Consider the following 16612-nt stretch of genomic DNA (forward strand, 5'->3'; position numbering starts at 1 on the left):
TGTGTGTGTGTGTGTGTGTGTGTGTGTGTGTGTGTGTGTGTGTGTGTGTGTGTGTGTGTGTGTGTGTGTTTGTGGCCCTGTGTTCTGTGTTCTGTGTTCTGTGCGCTTTGAGTCTGACTGCTAGTCTCTCTCTACTGTGTGACTGGCAGATCTGGAGTGTGGAGACGTGCCCCTGCTCACTCCAGGGAGTAAAGAGATGATGTCTCAGGCTCTGAAGGACACGTTCAGCGGCTTCACAAAGGAACAGCAACGACTGGCCATTCCCAAAGGTAAAGCACTTAAACAAGGGCTAACTTTCTCTTTCTCTTCCTTTCTCTCTCTTTACATGCATATTTTTTGAATACCCACTGTGACATGTTTCCCTACACACACTCAAAATCTAAACCCCTCTTCTCAGTATGACTTAAGATAGCTAAGTAGTGACATTACATACAAAATTACAGATTGAGTGTATTGGTTGTCAGACAGACTGTAAGATTCAGAGAAAGCCGGGGTAGAGAGACAGACAGAAATGATTAATGATGGTTCTTCGATTGAGGCATACCACAGAGCTCACCATTTTGATATTATAGGATGCAGCATGTCTATGTTTGGTATCCCCAGTCCAGCCCTCCCAGCCAGTCTGCAAATAGCTGGGGTTTCACTGTCAGAATATTGTTACTATCACCACTTATCTGCACCACCTCACCTCTTACCTCTAATAGCAGCTGCAGCACGTCTAAAATATGACCCACTGAAATTGCTAATGAAAATGAATGTGCTACAGAAATGGCTCTGTGGCCTGGTAATACCTCACCTCCATTCTAATTCAGGAGATGGTAGATTAAAACAGAGTGGAGTTGAGGGGAGGTTTCCTGTCACCATGTATATGACTGTGACCTCAGGTAGCCCTTCAGTGACATGTCCCTCCCTCTCCCCCCATGTTCCTCTCAGACCCCAGGCAGTGGACAGAGAGCCACGTGGGAGAGTGGCTGACGTGGACGGTGAACGAGTTCAGCCTGAAGAGCGTGGACTTCCACAAGTTCTGTATGAACGGGGCCAGTATGTGTGCCCTGGGGAAGGAACGCTTCCTGGATCTAGCACCTGACTATGTGGGCGACATCCTCTGGGAACATCTAGAGATGCTTCAGAAAGGTAGGCCCAGGCTGTAGCATGATGTACTACAGTATGCACAATGCTCTGTACCTCATACCAATTGGGGTTGGGCTCAATTAGAATTGAAGTTAGTCAATTCAGGTAGGGATTTTAATAAAAAATTCTGAAATTTCCAAAATGTTGATATATATAGCTTCTACTTTTCAGTTCATTGAGAAGTCATTGAAAATAAATGCCCTTTTTAGATTATTGAATTACAATTTTTGTTTACTTCCTGAAATGACTGCCTTCAATTCAAAATTGAGCCCAACCCTGATATCAATCATAAGCCTCAGAATTGCCTACTGTACCTATCACATCAGCTGTATGGTGTGTTGAAGCACAGCATTGCCGCTGTAGTCTCTTTGTGCAAAACGGTTTAAAGTGTTAGCGCTGTTAGCATTTACATGGTAATCTGAGATGAAGAGGAAGACCTGTTTCCTCCTGGTCATTAATATTTAATCAGCCAGGCCCAATCATACTGGATGCAGTGTGTTTACGACTGTTATAGGATACATTAAATCAATGACAGGGTCAGTGACTGTTGATATCTATTTTTCATGAAGAAGACACAAAACATTTCCCTGTCAACGGCCTGACCTCCACCTTCCAGGAATCCCACTATACCTCAGACTACTTTGTCAGTAAGTATCACTGAGGAGACTAAATCCTATGTACGTAGTCTGGCTCTAATGCACTAATGGCTTGTTAATATGTAATATGTTACGTCAATCAATGTCTATACATAAAGAATGGGGATATGACTCAGCACAGTAGGTCCAGTAATTTTTTGCTGTTGCAGTTACACTGAGCTCTTCATTTCTCCATCTCTCTCTCTCTCTCTCTCTCTCTCTCTCTCTCTCTCTCTCTCTCTCTCTCTCTCTCTCTCTCTCTCTCTCTCTCTCTCTCTGTCTCTGTCTCTGTCTCTGTCTCTCTCTCTCTCTCTCTCTCTCTCTCTCTCTCTCTCTCTCTCTCTCTCTCTCTCGCGCACGCTCTCTCCTACCCCCTCCTTCTCTCTCTCCACCTCCCTCTCTCTCTATCTCTCACTCTCTTCCCCCTCTCTCTCTCTCACTCTCTCCCGCCCCCTCCTTCTCTCTCTCCACCTCCCTCTCTGTCTCTATCTATCACTCTCTTCCCATCTCTCTCCCTCCCTCCCTCCTTCTCCTCCTCCTTCTCCTGTGTTTCTCCAGGCTATGGCATTGAGCATGCCCAGTGCGTTCCTCCCTCTGAATACTCAGAGCCGGGCTTCATCACAGAGTCCTACCAGACCCTTCACCCAATCAGCTCCGAGGACCTGCTGTCACTCAAGTACGAGAGCGAATACCCGAACGTCATCCTCAGGGACATGCCCCTCAACACACTGCAGGGGGACTACTTCTCAGTCAAGCAGGAGGTGGTCTCCCCCGACAACATGTGTGTGGGCCGCATCAGCAGAGGTGAGGGGTCACAAACAAGATAGTGAAGGAAATGGTTGGAAATCAAGATTTTGTGAAGTGTGGCTGTTACAGCTGCTGTGTATTAGGTGCCCTATCTCAAAGAAGAATAAGTTAACTTGGGTAACTTGGGGCCATTACGTGATTAGGCCTATAGTGCATGTCTTAGTTGTGCATAAGACTGAGACTCTGATTCAGTCCATACATTATGAATCTATGATAAGTCATTCCACGGTGTTGACTGTAACTCCTTGTGTGAGTCTTGAGGTCTAGCTAATTGGGTTGGGTTTGTGAACATCACTGTGTGCGTGTGATTTCGCTGACGCCCTCCAATCTTGCCCTGCCACATCACTGGATGTACCACGATAGAAGAAAGGAGGCCCTAAGGCTGGCTTGTGGTTCAAGCAAACCCGCCTCGAGGAGATAATAAGTCAATTGTTTATGTCAGAGTGAGAAGAGAACAAAGCCACACGGTGCGTTAGCGCTGTCTGTCCCTATAGCTTTCATGTAAAACAGCCCAAACGATGTAACCTTCAAGAACAACCACATTTTTTTTCTCTCAAATTTCTCATCTCTGTTTTTTACATCTCAACCTTGAGGTGGTTCTCAGCAAGGACAGAGAGTGACAGAGAGTGACAAAAAGTGTCAGAGAGTGGTTTTTGTTTCTCATGAATCGTTCTGTTTACCTGCCACATGCACCACTGTATGATTTCCTACTGATAGTTTGGAGAAGAATTAACAGCGTGGTTTACATTGATACAAATAAAGTGAGGATTTTCTTCTCAAATCCCCCGGTTTAACAAATTAATAAGGTGTGTCAAGGAGTTTACAGTCCACAGGCCCGTCCAGTGGACTGACTGGGCATTCGCCTCCAAGGTATGTCCAGGCCTCGTACATAATAAATCCCAGGGTTTTTGGCAGCGCAATGTGCTTTCTAAATGTGGGAAAGTATTTGTGGCACCACCGAAAACCACATGTGGCTTCAATTTGTGCAATTGAAGATTTCAGTATCAGTCGAGGCACTGGATTATCTTTCATTCTTTAATAGCTCTCAGTTGAAATGCTCCTTTTATCTTTCCCGAGGCCAGAAATAGCAAGGCAATTTGCATTGATCTTCTTCCAATTAGACAAAACCAAATAGCAGTTGCACATGCTAAACTGAGTGTGAAATGAAGGGACCAGGACCATACCATTACGTTATACAGAACAAAGAAGCTCAGTGAGAGTGTAATTTACTGCCAATGTCTAATGTGTATTCCTGCCATAAATATTGTCCTCTGTCAAATCGTAATGTCACTGCTCTAAACTATTTACTTTCAGATAATTCTATTTTCATTCCCTCTCACACTATGAGGCAATAAAACGAACAGATTCTGCTCTCCCCCTCTCTGTCTCTCAGGTAAGCTGGGAGGCCAGGACTCGTTTGAGAGCATTGAGAGCTTTGAAAGCTGTGACCGTCTGACCCAGTCCTGGAGCAGCCAGTCCTCCTTCAGCAGTCTGCAGCGCGTCCCATCGTATGACAGCTTCGACTCCGAGGACTACCCCAGCACCCTGCATGGACACAAGCCCAAGGGAACCTTCAAGGACTACGTCAGGGAGCGCTCAGACCTCAGCAAGGACAAACCTGTCATCCCCGCCGCAGCACTGGCAGGATACACAGGTTAGTCGAAATGAATGAAGAAAATACAGGTTAGGAAAATGTGGAAATTGGAAAATGTGCGATCAACTACAATAAATATGGCCAAACGTTCATCCTTCTTACTTCTTACAGGCGTTTTTATGCCACTCAAAGGAGCCCTATGTTACATGTTTGCCAGGCAGTTGCAGCAGATGTACATACTGTAGGTGTACCTCAGTGTAATTGGGTCTCTGTAACTGGCAGCACAGCTTCTGGCTGAGAGCGTTTATATACACACCTCTATAACAGCCTGCGGCACTGCAGCTCCAGAGTCATGCACTCACAGGAAACCAAGACATTTGCTCTCAGCCTCTTCTCTCCATCTCGCCTCGTCTTGCACCTCTGACTTTCTCATCTGCACCGTTTTATCTGTGGCCGCATCTCAACCTATTTTCCAGGTCGTCTTGGCAACCTGGGTGCAAACACAAAACAATACCTGCACTTAAAACTAGAGTAGATATATCTGTTCATCTTTTAAGGCCCCTTTCTACCTACAGTGCCTGATGAAAAAGCTACTCTATCTTCTATTCAAACACAAAGAAACACATCTTAGAAGTTTAAAAAAAGATCCAAGGTCTGGCACATTCTATTTTCGTATTCTTTTTATGGCAAGGTTTTCAGTTTGTTTTGTAAAAACGTAGTGAAAAAGTTTTTTTTTTAAAATCGACTTAAATCCCTATTCACCATTTTACATTTTGGGACCTATAGCCATTACAGAAAAACTACATGTTTGTGGAAAATCACATGATTTCACATGATCATGTGTTTTGTCCGTAAGAGAGTTGAATTCTTAATGTTTCAACATTAAGCACAAGTATATACGGTGCATTCGGAGAGTATTCAGACCCCTTGTGTAACGGCGTTCCTCCTCCTCTTCATATGAAGAGGTGGAGTAGTGATTTGACCAAAATGCAGCTTCTTGATAAGACATGATTTATTAAAGTAAAGACGAAAAAACACGAAAACACTTTAACAAACTACAAAACAACAAACGACGTAGACGCACCTGAACATAAGAACTTACATAAAACACGAAGAACTCACGAACAGGAACAGACTACACAAACCGATACAGTCCCGTGTGGCGCGACAAACACTGACACAGGAGACAACCACCCACAACAAACAGTGTGAAAACACCTACCTTAATATGACTCTCAATTAGAGGAAACGCCAAACACCTGCCTCTAATTGAGAGCCATACCAGGCAACCCTTAAACAAACATAGAAACAGAAAACATAGACTGCCCACCCAAACTCACGTCCTGACCAACTAACACATACAAAAACTAACAGAAACAGGTCAGGAACGTGACACCTTGATTTTTTCCACATTTTGTTACGTTACAGCTTTATTCTAAAATGGATTAAATATTTTCCCCCCATCAATCTACTCACAATACCCCATAATGACAAAGTGAAAACAGTTTTTTAGAATTTATTTGCAAAAATAAATGAATACGTATTTACACAAGTATTCAGACCCTTTGCTATGAGACTCAGGTGCATCCTGTTTCCATTGATCATCCTTGAGATGCTTCTACAACTTGATTGGAGTCTACCTGTGGTAAATTCAATTGATTTGACATTTTTTGTTGACAGTGCATGTCAGAGCAAAAACCAAGCCATGAGGTCGAAGGAATTGTGCGTAGAGCTCCGATACAGGATTTTGTTGAGGCACAGATCTGGGGAAGGGTACCACAACATTTCTGCAGCATTGAAGGTCTCCAAGAACACAGTGACTTCCATCATTCTTAAATGGAGAAGTTGGAACCACCAAGACTCTTCCTAGAGCTGGCCACCCAATCAAACTGAGCAATCGGGGGAGAAGAGCCTTGGTCAGGGAGGTGACCAAGAACCCGATGGTCACTCTGACAGAACTCCAGAGTTCCTCTGTGTAGATGGGAGAACTTTCCAGAAGGACAACCATCTCTGCAGCATTCCACCAATCAGGCTTTTATGGTAGTGGCCAGACGGAAAGCCACTCCTCAGTAAAAGGCACATTAGAGTTTGCCAAAAGGCACCTAAAAACTCTCAGACCATGAGAAACAAAATTCTCTGGTCTGATGATTGAATTATTTTGCTTGAATGCCAAGCGTCACGTCTGGAGTAAACCTGGCACCATCCATACAGTGAAGCATTGTGGTGGCAGCATCATGCTGTGGGGATGTTTTTCAGCAGCAGGGACTGGGAGACCAGTCAGGATCGAGAGAAAGATGAACTGAGCAAAGTACAGAGAGATCCTTGATGAAAACCTGCTCCAGAGCGTTCAAGACCTCAGACTGGTGCGAAGATACACCTTCCGAGAGGACAACGACCCTAAGCACACAGCCAAGACAACGCAGGAGTGGCTTTGGGACAAGTCTCTGAATGACCTTGAGTGGCCCAGCCAGAGCGTGGACTTGAACCTGATCGAACATCTCTGGAGAGACCTGAAAATAGCTGTGCAGCGACACTCCCCAGGATCTTCAGAGAAGATTGGGACAGACCAAATACAGGTGTAACAAGCTTGTAGCGTCATACCCAAGGCGACTCGAGGTTGTAATCGTTGCCAAAGGTGCTTCAACAAAGTACTGAGTAAAAGGTCTGAATACTTATGTAAATGTGAAATTTCCACAAAAAATGTCAAACTTGATTTAGCTTTGTCATTACGAGGTATTGTGTGTAGATTGTGAGGATTTTTTTCATTTGATACATTTTTGAATAAGGCTGTAAGGTAACAAAATGTGAGAAAAGTCAACGGGTCTGAATACTTTCGAAATGCACTCTATACATCTATGGAGACAGAGAAGCAATTTAAGGGGAAATTATCTCTCAATAGCTTTAATGCACTAGACACACTAGCTACAATGTCTCCAATTCTCTATCTAGTCTTTGGGGACTTTCTCCCCTCTGTGTTAAATTGCAGTCACAAGGTTGCTAGTAGAGGAGAGGGGAAATACCAGAACATACAGTGTTCATCACTGACAATGTTTACTTCAGATTGCATTACTCATTGCCTACAATTGGCATCTCATGGTAATTTTTAATCTGCAAAGTTGCCTGTACTAATAAATTATGTCAATTTCTTAATTCATGCATTCATCTTTGGATCATAATTGCATACCTACAGAGACGTACATTAGATGTACATTAGACATTTAAGATAAAATGAAAGACAGATATAAAAAATTGGCATGCCCTAATTGAAGGCTTTTACATGGCTACAGTATGCATTCGTAATATAATGCCAGCTAGTGGTACAGATGTAGAATCTTAATTTGATCCAACCTGTTGCAGGAGAACTTTCCTGCAATGGTTTAAAAAGTCTTCTGAAGTTTGTAATTGCCACTTTGACATTTCAGAATTGATTTTCCCTTGCGACAAATGTATTAACCCCAACAAAAATGTCCATTAATTATAATCCACATAATAATGAACATTTCCTGTTGCTGCAGGATTATTTTCCTGCTGTAGCAAATTGGCTCAAATTAAGATCCTACATATTTAGGCTATATTCTGCATGTCATCATTCATGCATTTCTGCAAAGTAATTCACTTCCCTACTGTATGTGTTTAATGATGTAGCATTAGTTATACAACTACCATAGACTCATGTTCAGAGGCTAATCCATGTTCCAATATTTTCATTTTAGTCAGAATACTTTATCAGAGCTTTTAGAGTCATGCAGAACTAAAGAGAAGAAAATGAACATAAGTGGTAAAAATACTTCAATATGCTTCAGATATGAAGTGTCTAGCTGGCAACAGCCATTGTTATTAACTGTTATTACCCTGTATGCTGTCCTGAAAGATCAACCCCCATTTGGCCCCCAAACAACAAATGCATTTTATTACTATGTGAAAAACAGAGAGAATCTCCCCAGAAAAGAGTAAAACATTTATGTAATATCTCAAATAGCTTTTGAGGAAAACGTGTGTTTTGGCTTCCTTTCCCAGTAGCTGTGCACTGACAGGCACACACACGGTTCCCTGTCACACACAGTGATGAGCTGGTGTGATAAAGAAGGTGTGAGATTAGTGAGGCCCAGTCAGTCGTCAGCTCTCTCTGAGGTTGACTGTGTTTCTCATCTCCAATCACACTTCTGTCACTTCTGGGGATGCAGCAGGCAGTCAGTCACTGTGCCTTGGGGCCAACTACACACACACACTCTCTCTCTCTCTCTCTCTCTCTCTCTCTCTCTCTCTCTCTCTCTCTCTCTCTCTCTCTCTCTCTCTCTCTCTCTCTCTCTCTCTCTCTCTCTCTCTCTCTCTCTCTCTCTCTCTCTCTCTCTCTCTCTCTCTCTCTCTCTCTCTCTCTCTCTCTCTCTCGCTCTCTCGCTCTCTCGCTCTCTCGCTCTCTCGCTCTCTCTCTCGCTCTCTCTCTCTCTCTCCCCCTCTCTTTCCATCTCTCTGTCCACCCTGCATAGGCTACAGTCTCATCTGTAAAGCCTTAAGGCAGATCCTAAACAGTACTATGAATGCAATCCCCCCCACCCTTTCTCCACAGTATATACTTTTTCAATGAGGCCCATTGTGCATGGGGGCATTTAACATATTTTTGGGAAAACATTTTAGGGTCGCCAAACATTCTCGTGTGAGAGAGCTTGAGGGGGCTGGAAAGGGGCACTGTTGTATCACCCTTATGTGGGCCCACGGTTACAGTAGCAGGCTTTTTGGAATGTGCCTTCATCTGGAGGAGAGATACTGTACAGTAGTCAGTTGAGTATAGCTGGTTATTATTTTATGAAATGTGGGTATTGCGTCTTTGCATTCATATTCATAACTGAGGGAAGCGAGTAGAAGCCTTGGATTGAACACAACTTATTTTGCTTTCAGGTGTTCAACCCACACTTCAATTTCTCTGAAAGCTTTGGTGTGTGTTGTATGAGGGTGATTTTATGAGGCATGTCTGGGAGGTAACAGCTCCGTTCTGCTACAGCTTTGCTAAGTAGGCGCTGCATAGCCAGGTGTGATTTGAACTAGGTCGTTTTTTTGTCTGTACAGAAAACCACAAGATCAAAGAGTACAGAAGATAATAGAGCGCAGCACAAACCAAACGTTTTTCTCCCCTGCTACGATTTATTTTTCTTTTCAACACGATTGTAAGTTCAGGTCGTCACATTTGGTCCATTTGTTTAATCTACAAATATATGTAAAAAATGTCAATCAAATTGTAGGTAAATGCATTCAATTGCTTTTACGGTACATTGCATTATTAGTACAGACCAGAAAATAACAGAAAATGAAGCGACATTTGTTTACAAATTAGATTAAATGTAATGTTTCTAATGGCTGATATCTAGGAGTTTACACTACACACACACATACAATGCCTTGCAAAGTATTCACCCCTCTTGGCGTTTTTCTTATTTTGTTGCATTACAACCTGTAATATAAATAGATTTTTATTTGGATTTCATGTAATGGACATACACAAAATAGTCCAAATTGGTGAAGTGAAATTAAAAAAATTACTTGTGAAAAAATAAAAATAATCAACACGGAAAAGTGGTGCGTGCATATGTATTCACCCCCTTTGCTATGAAGCCCCTAAATAAGATCTGTTGCAACCAATTACCTTCAGAAGTCACATAGTTAGTTAAATGAAGTCCACCTGTGTGAAATCTAAGTGTCACATGATCTGTCATATGATCTCACTATATATACACCTGTTCTGAAAGGCCCCAGAGTCTGCAACACCACTAAGCAAGTGGCACCATGAAAACCAAGGAGCTCTCCAAACAGGTCAGGGACAAAGTTGTGGAGAAGTATATATCAGGGTTGGGTTCTAATAAAATATCCAAAACTTTGAACATCCCACGGAGCACCATTTAAATCCATTATAATTTTTTTTAAAGAATATGGCACCACAACAAACATGCCAAGAGAGGGCCGCCCACCAAAACTCACGGACCAGGCAAGGAGGACATTAATCAGAGAGGCAACAAAGAGACCAAAGATAAACCTGAAGGAGCTGCAAAGCTCCACAGCGGAGATTTGAGTATCTGTCCATAGGACCACTTCAAGCCGTACACTCCACAGAGCTGGGCTTTTACAGAAGAGTGGCCAGAAAAAAAGCCATTGCTTAAAGAAAAAAATAAGCAAACACGTTTTGTGTTTGCCAAAAGACATATGGGAGACTCCACAAACATATGGAAGAAGGTACTCTGGTCAGATGAGACTAAAATTTAGCTTTTTGTCCATCAAGGAAACGCTATGTCTGGCACAAACCCAACACCTCTCATCACCCCGAGAACACCATCTCCACAGTGAAGCATGGTGGTGGAAGCATCATGACGTGGGGATATGTTTCATCAGCAGGGACTGGGAAACTGGTCAGAATTTAAGTACTGATGGGTGGAGCTAAATACAGGAAAAGTCTTGAGGGAAACCTGTTTCAGTCTTCCAGAGATTTGAGACTGGGGCGGAGGTTCACCTTCCAGCAGGACAATGACCCTAAGCATACTTCTAAAGCAACACTCGAGTGGTTTAAATTGAAACATTTAAATGTCTTGGAATGGCCTAGTCGAAGCCCAGACCTCAATCCAATTGAGAATCTGCGGTGTGACTTAAAGATTGCTGTACACCAGCAGGAACCCATCCAACTGGACCAGTTTTGCCTTGAAGAATAGGCAAAAATCCCAGTGGTTAGATGTGCCAAGCTTATAGAAACATATCCCAAGAGACTTGTAGCTGTAATTGCTGCAAAAGGTGGCTCTACAAAGTATTGACTTTGGGGGGATGAATAGTTATGCACACTCAAGTTTTCAGTTTCTTTGTCTTATTTCTTGTTTGTTTCACAATAAAAAATATTTTGCATCTTCAAAGTGGTAGGCATGTTGTGTAAATCAAATGATACAAACCCCACAAAAATATATTTTAATTCCAGGTTGTAAGGCAACAAAATAGGAAAAATGCCAAGGGGGTGAATACTTTCGCAAGGCACTGTGTACACACACACACACACACACACACACACACACACACACACACACACACACACACACACACACACACACACACACACACACACACACACACACACACACACACACACACACACACACACACACACACACACACAGCCAAGGCCTCATATGAAGACCCCCTCTTATTTTAAACACTGTGATTTCATTGCCATGAAATTCATACAGATAGACAAAAACACGCTGTGAAGCCCAGCTCCACATACTGCAGAGGGCAAAGTGTAGACAAAGGGATTCATGATGAATGGGACCCTTGTCTGTGAAGACACTGTTTTCTCTCCACTATCGTGCCTTGTACATGTCTGATTCTGAGTGCAATATTTGTATTTTTATAGTAGGAGATGAATGACCCCAAGTCAAGTAGTTAATGAGAAGCATGAGGAGAACAGTCAGTCACAGATATGCTGTGTTTACATGCGGCTGATGATGTCATGTTCAGTAATACTCATCTGTATTATAGGAAAAGGCTCCTCTCAGTGTTCTAACCTTGTTCTCCTCTCTCTCCCTTTTCCTGGTTCTGCTCTGCAGGCAGCGGCCCCATCCAGCTGTGGCAGTTTCTGCTGGAGCTTCTGACGGACAAGTCCTGTCAGTCCTTCATCAGCTGGACGGGAGACGGCTGGGAGTTCAAGCTGTCCGACCCTGACGAGGTGAGAGGTCACCCCAACTGACCTCACATGGCATCGGGGCTCTAAACAGTTAGACAGATTTTTTTATTTTTTTATTATTTAAACTTTATTTAACTAGGCAAGTCAGTTAAGAAAAAAATCTTATTTACAATGGCGGTCTACCCCGGCCAAACCTGGACGACGCTGGGCCAATTGTGCGCCGCCCTATGTGATTCCCAATCACGGCCGGATGTGATGCAGCCTGGATATTGAGCTTGATGTCTTTTTAATGTGACGCCAACAACAGTGTTATTTGCCTTACTTAGACTCAGAGAAACCTTAGCGGTATCAGGTACATTTAGCTACATTAAATATTGATCCATGTCAAGAGAAGACATGTACACAATCATGTTTTAATGTGAGGTTAGTGCAGAGCTCCGTCTCAAGGTTGATACACAGTGTAACAGGGTGCCTTTTCCCTCTGTGACTCAGGTGGCTCGGAGGTGGGGGAAGAGGAAAAACAAGCCCAAGATGAACTACGAAAAGCTGAGCCGAGGCCTGCGCTACTACTACGACAAGAACATCATCCACAAGACATCAGGGAAGCGCTACGTCTACCGCTTTGTCTGTGACTTAAAAAGCCTGCTGGGATACACCCCCGAGGAGCTCCACGCCATGCTGGACGTCAAGCCTGATGTGGACGAGTGAAAACAGAGGGATGAGAGAACAGTAATAGTAGAAGAATAGGGGAGTAAAGGAGCCGAGGAGACTAGGGCTCAGAGATTGATGCCGTCCGGTAAAAGAGGGCGCCCATTTTGGGACCAAACCTAAACTGTGGTTTGTATCATTTTGAGCTGTTGTCAGATGACGTTCAAAAAGGAAGCACATGCCAAACGTGAAAATTGATAATATGTTGCATTTGAGATAGTATGTATGGTAGCTATATGTATATACTGGTATTACTTAGTAGCTCAAGGCACATGGAAAGCTATCAGTTAGAATAGAGTGGCCATTTAGCCTAAGTAGCACAAGAAACTGACATTGAGGAAGGGGGCCAAGAGACAGTGAAATATTCATTATAGGGAAGGACATGAATGGAGAGTTCCTGCTATGAAATCTGTTGCCAAATATAAAATGGAAAGTAGTGGAAATAGATCACTGTTTCTCTGCCACACTCCACACAATAGGCATGGGTAGATTTCTCAGCTTGGACCAAAAAAGTGTTGTTTTTGTTACTATTGTTTCAGAAGCATAATGTTTGTGTCAGTATTATCGTTGAGATTCAACTCCTGGTGTACTGTTTAGTCCCAGTCCGACCAGGGTTCCCCTGTTTTTTAAAATATTTTTTTTATGAAGGTATTATGAAACCAAACGTTGCACCATTTAATGTTAAGTTAGTCCTGTCTCCTCTCTGTGAAAGCCCAATAACTGAAACATGCTGATATGACTATCAGATGACACTAGACACTGGCCTTTTTACTCATTTTCATAGTTGGATGGAGAGTTACTTACTCATACCAAGAATGGTTGATAGACACCTGAAAGTAACCGTTGCTTTAAAACTGACGCTTTCAGCTCTGCACATTTGCCGCTTCACTATAGAAATATACTGTCTTACCACCAGTAATAAAAATCAGACACCCTTTCTGTGGTGAGTTTTGAAAGTATTTGGACCTGAAAGAGTCAAACGTGCCCATCACAATCTGTACATTGAGTGGTTTCCAAACCCCCATTTTAGCATTGCTTTAGAAGAGAGCAGAGAGGGAGGGACCTGTTGTTGACAAATTGAATTGCGAACCATGTACGAGGGATGGTTTTTGTAGTCAAAAGAGAAAGCTTAGGAATGTAGAGTGTACTGTATTTGTGTGTGTTACGTGGTGTTCTCTGAATGAAGGGAAGCTGCCATAGATAGGTAAGGTATATCAAGGTGCATGATGGTAGTAGGGTGAAAAGAGAAGGGTTCAAAGCAAGGAGTGTAAACTTTGGATGACTGTTTGAAAAAGAGAGAGATGAGAGGAGGACTGGGTAGTTTTGGGAGGGAACCGTGGAGTTGTGAAGTTAATCAGTAGTGGCTGAAAGAGAATGATCATCATTATGGTATGAGGATGAGATTAATGCTTGTGCTGTTGTACAGCTTGGAGTCTTTTGTTAACTGAAGTGTTTGTATGGATGCTCCATTTCACCAATGAGGAGGGAGAGATCGACAGGAAACAGGACTACCATAAAGAGTTGGGCTAAAGGACTACTGGGAGAGATGTGGCATTATATGCTCTTTTCTTACCATGCTTTGTACATGCTTTTCTATTTCTAACACATAAGAACACCCAATTCAGTACATGGAAAGGATAAATGAAATGACATGCCCTGAATACTGTATGTACTTGTGCAGCTTGCTCAAGAGCCACAGTAGCTGTGCTGGTTGGGTTTTGAGTAATGTCGTCATTGGGAACATGACTATACGCAGGTCTTATGGGAAAAGCCAAAGTCAAGAAATATCATCTTAAAATACAAATGTTATTGTTTACAGTGGCTGAATGTTACCCATTCTGATGAAAATAGGTTTTGAAATGTTTATTTGTACAGATTGTATTTCATAATGCTTTATTAAGATCCAGATTAAACAAATAAGCAAGAGACAAAGCAGGAATAATAACCAAACCCATGTGAGGTCTGGGCGATTGATAGAGCTTTGGGTATGTCCACCATCTTGAAGGACAGGGACTGTTATTCCCTCACATTCAAAGTGTTGTTTCTGCTTTGATCTATTGATTTGTTGGAAAGCACTCAGTGTTAGGACTCAGCGAAGCTATTTGGCTGGACTGACTGTAGTTCCCTCTTGAGATGATAGGAAAGGGATTTCTGTCCATATTAGTTACTTTTTTGTTGGGCAACTGACCACAGGGTTGGTTTTTCTAGTGTCAGTCAGCACACACACACACACACACACACACACACACACACACACACACACACACACACACACACACACACACACACACACACACACACACACACACACACACACACACACACACACACACACACATAATCTTGTGTAGAGAAGATTGAATTCTCTTGAACAAATCAATCCACCCAATCTCTGTGGTTCATTTTGCACGCTACATTTCCAGGATTCACATCACTGTTTGTTTTACGTTTGGGCAACTGTTCATATATTTAAATATATGCTTAACTTGTTGTTGATGATGCCTTCCAGCTACTAGCCAGTCACCATTTTGAGTAAATCAGAATATAATATCTTTGTTTAAATGGAACATATACTGTGTCTGTTTGGACTTCAAGTCAAGTTTGTTTCAGTAAATGTCATATACGTTAAGTTGTAGACACAAGTATTGCACAGATCTTTCTAAATGGACTAAATACATAAATACACAGATACCTTGCGATATTAGCATATCTCAGACTGATCCATTAGGAAACCTTTTTTGTTATGGATGGTGTTGTTGTTTTTGTATATTTTATAGTGTTTCTGTATTTTTGTTAATGAGATCATTTTTTATGTATTTAGTTCACAAACATTTGAATATTTTTCAATAATTTATATTTTATAAAAGAAAAAGACGCAGACAGCTGGTGCTTTCATGGGAAATAAAGGTAGCACAGGAAAAAAATGTAGCGATTTTCTTTCAATATAGAGAATAGACCTGTCTGTTAAAGAAAAAGGCTGATGCTGGCCCATCATTGATTTCTGCTGGAAAGTTTTATAAACTGTTGCTTCTATTTCTTAATGTACTTTAAAAAAAATACGTTATAAAAAAATATATGTGAACAAGTATTTCATACTTTGTGTGTATTGTGTGATTATTTCTTCTAATATTACCAGAGCAACAACGGCTTTTGAAACATTACATCTATACTGTTACTTACAGTACATTGGAAACAAGTTAAATATTTATTAAAGAAAGCAGATTCGCAGATTGCAGTCTTACTTGGCTTCCTGGCCTTGACTACATGCCAAAAGAAAGGTTAGTCAGTTAGTCTATCTTTTTGTAAACATAATAGAAGTACCTACACATTATCCTCAAAAGATTTCTTCGTACTCATGTTAATAACCACCTGCGCATGTACTGGATGAACACATCTAGGCCAATTCACGTCACACATTGCATATGAATAACTCACATCCAAAACCTGCCTGAGCAAGTCAGTATCTCACTCAATCATGATAACACTAAGACGGTGTAAGGCAGCCCAATTCTGATATTTTTCACACTAATTGGTCTTTTGACCAGTAAAATCAGATATTTTCAAATCAAATCTTTTTCATAGCTAATCTGATTGGTCAAAAGACCAATTAGTAGAAAAACATCTGAATTGGGCTACCCAAATACATCTACAATGTGCAGATCAACAGTATGCATTGGTCTCTCGGCCTCAGAACCCAGTTTGGGCCTGGTGGCAGATCCAGGTCCCCTCTGAAAGGCATGCTGGGATGTCGCTGGTGTGTACCTGGCTAACAAGAGTGACACTTCCACGGCGATGGGTGACGTCAAAGCAGAAACAGGCACGCTGGGCCCATTCATGTGTTTGTAGCCCTAAGGTCCTAGTAATTCCACTATAGATTTTTAAAAAACATAGATGTCGTGACCGCTCCCCAGCCACTGCCCTGGCCAGCACAGCTGTCTGGCTCCTCTAGAACAGCACATAGGGCAAAATGCCAAGGACCAGTCCCAATGCAGACTAGTGTCTTTATCCCGCAATGGTCTGTAGCAAACTAAAGTTATTGGCATAAAGATTAAATATTTTATTTTCCTTTACTGGGATGATACTGTA

The 16612-nt window shown here is 42.1% G+C and overlaps 1 protein-coding gene across 2 annotated transcripts in view; it reads left to right on the forward strand.

Moving 5' to 3' along the window:
* The window catches only part of LOC129822114 (protein C-ets-1), a 51059-nt gene extending 35438 nt beyond the window's left edge, over positions 1–15621 (forward strand). For both annotated transcript variants that reach the window (XM_055880070.1, XM_055880071.1), the window contains 7 exons: positions 150–269; positions 934–1134; positions 1701–1778; positions 2325–2570; positions 3967–4227; positions 11742–11860; positions 12311–15621. In XM_055880070.1, coding sequence (XP_055736045.1) covers positions 150–269; positions 934–1134; positions 1701–1778; positions 2325–2570; positions 3967–4227; positions 11742–11860; positions 12311–12526 — 1241 coding nt within the window. In that variant the 3' untranslated portion in view covers positions 12527–15621. The remainder of the gene's footprint in view (positions 1–149; positions 270–933; positions 1135–1700; positions 1779–2324; positions 2571–3966; positions 4228–11741; positions 11861–12310) is intronic.
* Positions 15622–16612: the final 991 nt, after the last annotated feature.

Source organism: Salvelinus fontinalis, chromosome 24, assembly GCF_029448725.1.
Source record: "Salvelinus fontinalis isolate EN_2023a chromosome 24, ASM2944872v1, whole genome shotgun sequence".
Classification (NCBI taxonomy): domain Eukaryota; kingdom Metazoa; phylum Chordata; class Actinopteri; order Salmoniformes; family Salmonidae; genus Salvelinus; species Salvelinus fontinalis.